Below are 10,014 nucleotides of genomic sequence, written 5' to 3'. Positions count from 1 at the left end.
AAACGTGACCTAAAAGTACATGAGGCCTTGCCGGGCGCAAGCAAAACAACCACAACAACCATGTGGTGAGGGCATGCCCAGGCATGTTGACGTGGTAGTACCGCCCCTCGTGCAGGCTGTTGAGAGCAAAGATATAGAAACCTAGATACCTCATTGGCCTCTGCAGTTCGTTGGAGCGACTGGTATCGCGGTCGCCATTTTAGAGGAGGCAAGCTACCATTCAAAGTGACTACTGGCCAATCACAGCGCGTTGACTACTGGCCAATCACAGCGCGTCAAACTGACTTGCTGCGCTGCTGCCTCTTACGAAAAGACCCGCCCCACCTGCCTCTGATTGGCCTACCGAACGCCCCTTTCTCAGAGCTGAAGGAGGCGTCTACCTTTATATGTCTATGGTCGAGAGGGGTAAAACGCTGTAGAGTCAATGAGTAAGTAGGTCAAAGCATGAAGTCTGGGGGTTCCTTGCCTCACCCTGGCAGCTATCAGGCTATTTTGACAGGGCTGTAAGACTAGCTACTGTCGCTCACTGTATTCTTTTACGTCACAGCTGAAACATCACCTGTACACCAAGGCTTTCACTTAGGCCACGTTTACGCAGCAACGATCAGAACAGAAAACGACAACGTGCCGTTGCGTTGTCACTTTTTATTTTGCGTTTACAGGAGCCACAACAGTGATTTAAAACGCTGTAGTGAGCATGCCAGGTGGCGGTGACGCACTGCCAGATAGACCAGTCACACGTGCTTATTAACCACTTCTGTATTACAGGTTGCCATGTCCGCTTAATAAGCGGACATGGTCCGCTTAATAAGCGGTGACTATAAGCGACTTTGGGCTTGTTTTTCCTGTAAAGTTTCTTGTAAATATTGGTTGTTGCGTTTTTTTTGTTTTGTTTTTAAAGTGTAGTTGATATTTTGATTTTAAATTGTATTATTGTTCAAACAGTCCTCATACATAACATATGCATTATGCATATATTGTATTTCTCCACAGACCCTCATCTGAATTTAAAAATATATATATATTTTAAATATTATTTCACTATTTCTTTTCAAGATCTTTTTGAAAATAGCAGGGTTTTCAAAGATTTCCACTCTGGAAAGTGGTTTCACTTAGTTGCGTATTCAACCCCCGATAACGCCGTTCTACATGGACGGGAACGGGGACGTTTTCTCTAGAGGCCATTGTCGTGTAAAGGGGGCCTGCTGCCACTGGCTTCAGATTTGTTTAATAGTGTATTTAATTTTGCATGTGTTTATTGTATCCTATCTACAATGAGTGAGGAGAAGCGGACTGAGTGGCCCTGTCTTTCCCTAAAAGGACTGACCGTGGGTAGCTACTGGGACGTAAGTCAAGGCTTGATCAACCCCGGCTGTGTCACCTGGGCGAGGGTGTATGTCGTATGTTGCGAGACCCGAAACACCCGATGACCCCAGGTTACAACACTGATGATACGTCCCAGGTGCATCCATGTGATGTTTTTCTTTATACAATGAGTCTGTAAGGATAACTCCCTCTTGTGGATGTTTTTGCTAATAATGGTTAAATATGTAACCCGGTCCAATGCTGTAATCATCATCTAAGTAGTAACAGGCGTGACAGTGCAATTACAGTAGTAAGTAGCAGGTGTGATACTTTCCTCAGGTATAAGTAACTGAGTCACACTTCATCTCCTGCCTACACATTGTTTTTCTGTTTAACAATGACATTTTGTCTTTTTACGGTTGTAAATCTCACATTCTTCTTCAAATAAAGTACAAGAAAAGTTACGCCTTGTCCTCTTTTTAGGAGATGTTGATTTCTCATTTGCTATCTGTCTAGTACTGTACAGATACATGGTATAAGGGCAGGATTCTTAGACTCTTGGATTAATTTATGTATTTTGTTTTTACTTGTTTACCTTTTATTTGTATTAACTGTTGTTGTCGTTGTTTAACCTTGTTGCACTATATTTTATTCTGCCATTGGAAAGCACTTTGTAACTTGCTATGAAAAGTGCTTTATAAATCAAGTTTATTATTATTATGAGGTACTGGACCAAGGTGAAAATAATGGTGGATAATGCTTTATTTGCACTTCATTATTATTTATTGGTGCAATAACATTACAAGTTAAGTGTTTATTCACAGCTTTGGCCATAGTGTCTTACATATTGTTGCTGTCGGGCAGAAACCTCATCTCCATATTCTAAATGTTTGAGTTTTTTTCGTAAATTAATATCCCACTTGATCATTCTACATAAAAGCATCAAAAGTAGCTCGAAATGTGTCTCGAAGTGACACGTTTTGAGCTTGTAGAATGTTTGATGCTTTTGAATTTGAATCCTGAAAAGTAACAGTTTTGGACATCTTTCACCCGACAGAGACGATATCGTAGTCCTCGTATCTCCATGTTTCAAATTAATATTTTCCCCCCCGTAAATGTATGTTTTTCTTCACTCACAAGTAGTGAAATTAGTAGATCTACAAGCTCACAATGCATCGCGGCCAGGGCCGGATTAACCCTTTGCAGTGCCCAGTGCTACGACTCGTTTCGGTGCCCCCGGGACCTTTACGTAAGGGGGGGGGGGGTGCGCTGCGTGGAAAATTGACGTTTCACAGGCGCATTTCACTGTTTTAGCACTCCTTCAGAAGCCGCTGGAAGGTTGGTGCCCTGTGCATCAGCACCTATCCTTTCTGTTAATCCTGCACTGATCGCGGCGTATTGTGAGCTTGTAGATCTGCTATTTTCACTATTTTCACTTTTTTAAATTTACATAACAAAAAAGGAATAGTTTTGGACATACAAGGTTTCCACCCAACAGCGTCAGCAACGATATTCCACATGCGTTCACATTCTCTCCGCCGGTCAGTTTCACTAAGTATACAGGGTTTAGGTCTGGAACACTCTGCTTGCTGTGCTGCAAGTAGACGCTGAATGCAAACCATGGGCTCTGCATGTGGTGTTATTAATGACCAATCATTCAAGGATATTATGGCTAGCCAAAGAGAGCAGGCGAAAGACCAAAGCACCTATAAAATGCTGAAAATCTAGATTAAAATGGTCTACTCTCCACATATTGTATGGGCTCCCACCACCGACAGTTACACACCTCCTCCACCAGGGGGTGAAAGGCAATGAGGCAACAGTGCCCTGGATCCTTCATTGCGCATGTCTGAAAAACACGCTGACCAGGAAGTAAGGCGTTTTTCCTGGTTTCTCCTAAACGGAGAATGTCTCTTAAAGGAGGTGAAATGTCTCTAAAAGGAGGTGAAATGTCTCTTCAAGGAGGTAAAACGCGTCAAATGGAGTCTGTACGGCTGAAGATAAATGGACACCTGACGTCGGTGGGAGAGGAGATGTTGTGTGTTTTGGAGAAACACACAAGCGGTGATGTTTGTTGGGTCAGAGTGTTTGTGTTGGAGCGCCTCAGTGCGGCTGCAGAGTTCATGTGCAGCCTCTTCCAGAGAGAGATGGAGACACTACACAACACACAACGTCTACTACACACTACTGCAGGTATGCTATGTCTGTTATATATGCACGAAAATTGATTCTATTTGATCAACACTTCCTGTTGTTTCCCGAGGCGACACATTGTACTGATACTGAACGTAGCCTCTGGAAGCGAACGGCGTTTTCCCCTAGCGACCTGCAGGCGAGGGGGCGGGGGGACGGCCGAGATGAGGTCCCACTGCGAGGTCTCCCAGAATCGGCTGAACGGCCGCAAAGGGTCCGCTGTTTACCCTTTTCGCCACATCGTATCCAAAAACGAATGGTAGATTCTAAACTGTACAAATGTTTAAGGTATGGTCCGGCATCATGAAGTTTAACGGGAACGAAACAACCCGTTTAAATCTCTTATTTAGTCAGCCTGTGGCCATGTTTCCCATTCAACCCGGAAAACCCTCCTCTACATCCGGTGCCAGTACTGCTCTCGGTTCGGCTACAATGGAAAAACATGGCCACAGGCTGACTAAATAAGCTTCATGGGGTGTGTAATTGATAGAATTTAAGTCATTTTTTGGGTGAACTACTCCTAAACAGGAAATGCATTTTCAGTGCTCTCTCCTGATCAGCTTAAATGTTGTCACCTACCTCAAAATGTACTATATTCTGTTTACTAAAGAGCTGGAGAGACCCCTGTGACCAAACAAACGCTCTGTAGCAATGGTTACTACCAGAATATTTTTTTTTAATTCCCAGATCAGTTGTTACACACTGGTATCAGATCGGTACTCTGTGTTGTTGACCGATACGCAGGGGTGCGATGCTCACTGGACGGCCTTGCACGCTGTGCCGGAACCTATTTGACCAGGAGCACACGCAGGCACACGCATAGATTTAAAACTACTTTAAATTTGCACCTCAACAAAGTTTTCAAAGGCTCCCGACTCACACCTAGGGAATTAACATAGGAATAAGCCTAGATGCTAGTGATGTGCGGGTCGTGTTTTTTCATGACCCGCCCCGCCCCAACCCGCCACGGAACCCAACCCACCTCAACCCGGGGCGGGTTGAGGTGGGTTGGGTTCCGTTCCGTGGCGAACCCATATATAAATCTATGGCTCAACCCGCCCGCGACCCGCGGTGGGAATATATATATTATATAGCGCTCTTTTAAGTACCCAAAGTCGCTTTAAATGTCACAACATTGTCATGGGCTAAACATTATTTTTTTTGTGAGAGCGGCTGACCCGCTCACCCGCAGGGAAATCCTGACTCGACCACCCACGCGGCGGGTTGACCCGCGGGACCCGCGGGTTACGGGTCGGCCCGCTCATCACTACTATTCATATCAATTGTCCATTGTGTGACTTGCAGTGTAGGTGTTAAGCGGCGTGCGCGTCACGTCATTGAAATAGAGTGCAAGAACATACCAAATGAGCATTGCATGCCTGCCGATACGTAAGTTGTAGGTATCGGAATCGGTATCGCAAAGGAACAAATAGTATGGGTACTCTCCGTATCCTGCCTGTGAGGATGGAATGGGCTAATCTAATTGAACAGTTTTAGGGGGAATACCAGCTGTCCCTCTGACTTTGGACTAGTCTGTATTTTTGCTGAGATCTGATTGGCTCACAGAGGCCCAAGTTTAACTTTACATCGCATCAGGTTTTTTGTCTCGTTTTTGTTTTGGTGAACGTAGGTGGAGGAATTGGCGAAAAAACGAAGAAAGAAGAAAGAAAGAAAATGTCCTCCGGAAAGAAGAAGACAGGTGAGAAAGAAAACATCTGTATCGTGCATGTTACATGTCATTATGAATGTGATTTTAACTCTGCCAGAGTGATAGTGTAATAATGTCACCCCACTGCCAGAGAAAAAGAGCGATTTTTACTGTACCTTTGAAAAGTCATGGAATATTCTCTGTGACCGCCGTCCTCACGGTGATCGGCTGGTTACACACACACACGGGGTTCTCTTAGTAATGGGGGGAAATAATTATCCACTTGCGGCGATCCATTGCACAGCTGTGTATGATATGGCCGTTTCCCCGCAGGAAATAAACAGGACGCAAATTAGCTGATAGTGCTGTCAAACAAGCCTATGAAGCTATATATAACTTTACACAATATGTAGTAGTGGGGGTCCCTGCTTCATCTGTCTCACAGCTAAGGGGTCCTTGGCCTGAAAAATGTTGAAGAGCCCAGCATTGAAATACAAGCCTTGTACCACACTGGTGTTGTTCAAAGGTACAGCAGCGATACGCAGTCAGTTACTGATCTAATCGTGATCAAGGGGCCAGCCTGACATATTTACATTGAAGCCGATACGGAAGAGAGACAGTTCATATGAATGGCCTGTATGGCGCTGTTTTACCCCTGCAGGTGTCAGAAAGAATATTCTCTCATTGTAAGCGGATGGGTTTTTGACGAACTTTAGACTAGATTTTCTTACCTTAATAAAAATGGTCATAAATACTATATGCTTCCAGTCGCTAGTTTAAAGTCGCCTTTCAATCATCATGATATGCGTTTTGCTCAATTAAGGTCCCATTTATTAAAAAATTGACAATAGTAGGCTATGCTCCAGGAGGGGCGGGATGATTTGATCGACAACCTACACAACCAATAGCATTCATTCCCTGCCCCCGCTCTTGATTGACAAGCTACCCAACCAATAGCATTCTTTGGGGATTGTTTTCCGTCTGGTTGACCCGCCCCCGCTTTGGTCACATGTCTGGTCGACCCGCCCCCGCTTTGGTCACATGTCTGGTCTCAAGCAATAGCGTTTGATTTCCTGACGTGCCCTTTGGTATATATTAAAGATGGCGGATTGCACGTTCCTGAACAATCGGCTTCATTCACGGTCTGTAGAAACCAATGGCGTGACGCTGTCCATTCTTTTTATACAGTCTATGATCGTGATTCATGATTCATTCCTAGATCACGTGCTGCCTACTGTAAATGCGCCAATTTATTTATTTTTACCCCTTTTTCTCCCCAATTTTGTTGTTATGCCAATTTCCTCCTCCCCACACACACTGCTGCTGTATCCTACTGACTCACCTGGCAGTGAGGAGGGCAGGGGTGATGCAACTTTGATGATGCAGAGGGCCACTATATTTCCACACTCACTCCCTGGGGGCCACATTGCATGTACTATCAGAGGTCAGACATCTCTTATCTCCGTATTCTTCGCCATTCTATGTCACACAAAAGTGCTGTGACATAGAACATCAAAAATAGCAAAAATAGCAGATCTACAAGCTCAAAACACGTCGCAGTGCGACGCGTTTAGATATTGTAGATCGGCTATTTTTGCTATTTTTAAATTGGAATCCTGATTTTTTTTATTTTTTGCTATCTTTTTATTAGAATCCTGAAAAGTAACATTTTTATTTCATTTCAAATGCATTTAGTTATACTTATGGTAACTTTATGAACTTAAATACAAATACATTGGACATAAAAAAGACAATTCATTAAGCTACTAATATAGACTGAAGTAATTAAAGCGGGTCATGTTTGCATGTTTGGAATCATAACAGCTGAAATCAATAATATATCACTATTCCGATATTAACCTGCGGGCCGCATTAAGTGAAGGTGGGGGCCGCATGTGGCCCCCGGGCCGCCAGTTGCCCATGTATGACGTAGGGCCTTCGACCTACTCCCCGCTGACAGATGCCGCCCCAGCAGCCCGTAGGAAGACGTGCAGTGATATCACCCTCCCCGCCCGGCTTCCCGCCCCCCAAACACGCCAATTGCGTTCGTATAGACCAACTGGTGGTCCGTGGACCACTGGTGGTCTGTGGAGGTATTGCATGTGGTCCCTGATCATGCATTCAGTAATGTAGGAAAATATTTTTGTATTTATTTATTTTCATTATTTAAATGTTGTTTCTCCTTTTTGGAGAAACGTAGTAACTTGGTATTTGAGGAAAGAGGAATGAAAGACATTATCGTCATTATCAGTGGTCCTTAGAGGAGGCTTATGCTTCAATTCCAAAAGTGCTTCAAGCTTAACTACAAAAGAGGATCAGCTCATTGCCATGTCCACAGACTCAGTCAAGAGGCACGTGTATGAAACACAGTGCCTTGTGGTGTTCTGGATGAGTTGTCAGGCACAATTCCCAGAGCTTGCAGTAAAAGCAGAACGTATTTGACCTTTTGTAACTACGTATCTCTGTGACAGCAGTATTTTCATAACTGAAGAATATGTACAGCGCAAGGTTCGAGGCAGAAAATGACGTGAGACGTGAGACTCCACTGTGATCATCATGTCACCTCTAGTGGTCCATGAGCCTCTAGTTGAGAAACAGTTCACTCAATGACCTGGTGACCTAAGATGACACGTCAATGCAGTTGACAGCAGTTACTGGAACTTCCACAGAAAAGGGAATTGGAATGTGGAAGTGTGGCCTGGTTGAGTCATCATTATGAGGAAATGTGCCCGTGTAATAGCATGTGTCTACTCACTCTCAGACACACTCAAATACTCAAAAACGCTCTGCTCACTAGCATCACAATTCACTTTAATGATGACTGTTAATTAACCCATAAGGATAAGGATAATTCCTTTTAACAGGTCGTTCATGAAAGTCCTTGCGGTCTTGTTTCCAATGAGAACCTGTGAGCAATTGGGGTTAAGAGTCTTGCTCAGGGACAAATTTCATATCATCGGCACATATTCTGGGATAGCCTGGAATCGAACCTGGGGCAACCAGGGCCAGCTGGTTCCCTAGGCGGGCTCACTAACCACTCAGCTATGGCCGCCCCATTCAATCCGGGAACGCATCTATGTCATTTTAGATTTCTTTGGGCTATTCAAAAATAGCAGATCTACAAGCTCATAGCGCGGCACCGAGTGCCGCGCTATGAGCTTGTAGATATGCTATTCTTTGAAAAAAATCCTGGACATTTTGTGCAAATCTTTGAATATATTTATTTTTTAAGCAAACATTTGTAACTCAAATCTTTGCCTCTGGGGAATTCTACAAATATCTACTAACTCCTATACAGTTTTTTTGAAAAAACGTATGTTGCTGTAAGTGGTTCTCAGACTTTTTCATGTCAAGGACCACCCAAAATGATATGTATGCATCTCAAAATATTTAGTTCCAGGGACCCCCCAGAAGTACAAATGTTCACGATTTTTACAAAAAATAGCCAAAGAAAATGACACAATGCTTTCCCGGTCTTAAAGGGTTAAAGGACAACTTTGTTTTTTTACAACTAAGGTTTATGTTTTAGCTTGTAATTAAAGTTAATAAACGATGAGTGTTAAAATGTTTTAATTTACTGCTTTCTATAGTTTTAGCAATTTTCACGATCTTTTTTTACAGTGGGCGGGGGCATTCGGGCAGGTGGCTAAATACTGTATGATTTCTTTACACAATAAAAAAGGTCCTGTGGTCTTTGATGGCCAGATGTGAGTTATTGGGGGCTAGAAGAGCTACTGTAAATAATAATAATAAAGGAATCGCCGGGTTATTGTGTAAAAAAAAGACATATTTAGCCACCTGCCCGAATGCCCCACTGTAAAAAAAAATGCTAAAACTATAGAAAGAAGTAATTTTTTTTTTTTTAACACTCATCTTTTATGTACTTTAATTACAAGCTAAAACATAAGCCTTGGTTGTAAAAAAAAACAAAGTTGTCCTCTAAGGGCTTGATTAAATGTGTTGCGTGAATTCTCATGCAAGGAATCATATCAAGCCCTTAACAGTCATTCTTTAAGAACATGTGTCTATGGATAATTGGTTGAGAAACTGTTATAAAGGGTTACAGTATGAGTATTTTAGTTCTTATAACTATAATCATTACAGCGTTATTAATCCTAATGTATTATAGACCTGGGATGCATTGTGTTAGTGTTTCCAAAAACACTAATCTTAGCCCATATCCCCACCCAACATAACAGTCAGTGGTGTAAAGTAACTAAGTACATTTACTCAAGTACTGTACAATTTTAAGGTACTTTTACTTTCCAATTGTCTATACTTTTACTTCTACTCCACTACATCTCAGGCAAATATTGTACTTTTACTCCACTACAATTATTTGAAAACTTTAGTTACTTTGGAGATATAAATTATTACATTTTAAAACATACATTAACCACTTTAGCCTTATTTTATACATCAGCCATGGCTATTTGAAAATAGCAGATCTACAAGCTCACAACGCGTCGCGTTGTGAGCGTCGCGATAGTTAAGTATCAGTATCAACTCTTTAAGTTGATCAACTTAAAGAGTTACTTAAAGAGTTTAAGTATCAACTCTTTAAGTTGATACTGCGATAGTTGTAATGGCACAACACACGTGCTCATGTGCTCACACAATAAATGACAGCTTGGCAAACATGCGTAAACGGCCCCACAACTTGGCATTTGGGAAATAATGGCATAAAAGGCGTTTATTTCCAAATCTTGAATTAAAGGAGTAGTTCACCCAAAAATCAATCAATTACACGCCCCATTAAGCATTGAATTCATGGAGATTATTTTAGTTTTTGTCGCATTCCTAAGCCAATAATTTGATGACCGGTGGAAAAATGCTAATGTATCCCGTAGGAGACTCTTTGAGTCTCT

The 10,014-nt window shown here is 42.5% G+C and overlaps 1 protein-coding gene across 1 annotated transcript in view; it reads left to right on the top strand.

Moving 5' to 3' along the window:
* Positions 1-3,212: 3,212 nt before the first annotated feature.
* Positions 3,213-10,014, top strand: part of LOC308101597 (uncharacterized protein) — a gene marked incomplete at both ends in the record, with an annotated part of 46,802 nt that continues 40,000 nt past the window's right edge. Inside the window, 2 exons of the mRNA XM_080451018.1 lie at positions 3,213-3,498; positions 5,129-5,197. Coding sequence (XP_080307144.1) covers positions 3,213-3,498; positions 5,129-5,197 — 355 coding nt within the window. The remainder of the gene's footprint in view (positions 3,499-5,128; positions 5,198-10,014) is intronic.

This window comes from Gymnoscopelus braueri (assembly GCF_963280865.1).
Source record: "Gymnoscopelus braueri genome assembly, chromosome: 15".
Taxonomy (NCBI): Eukaryota; Metazoa; Chordata; class Actinopteri; order Myctophiformes; family Myctophidae; genus Gymnoscopelus; species Gymnoscopelus braueri.
The sequence above is the reverse complement of the archived record's forward strand: the minus strand, read 5'-3'. Positions and strand labels throughout refer to the sequence as shown.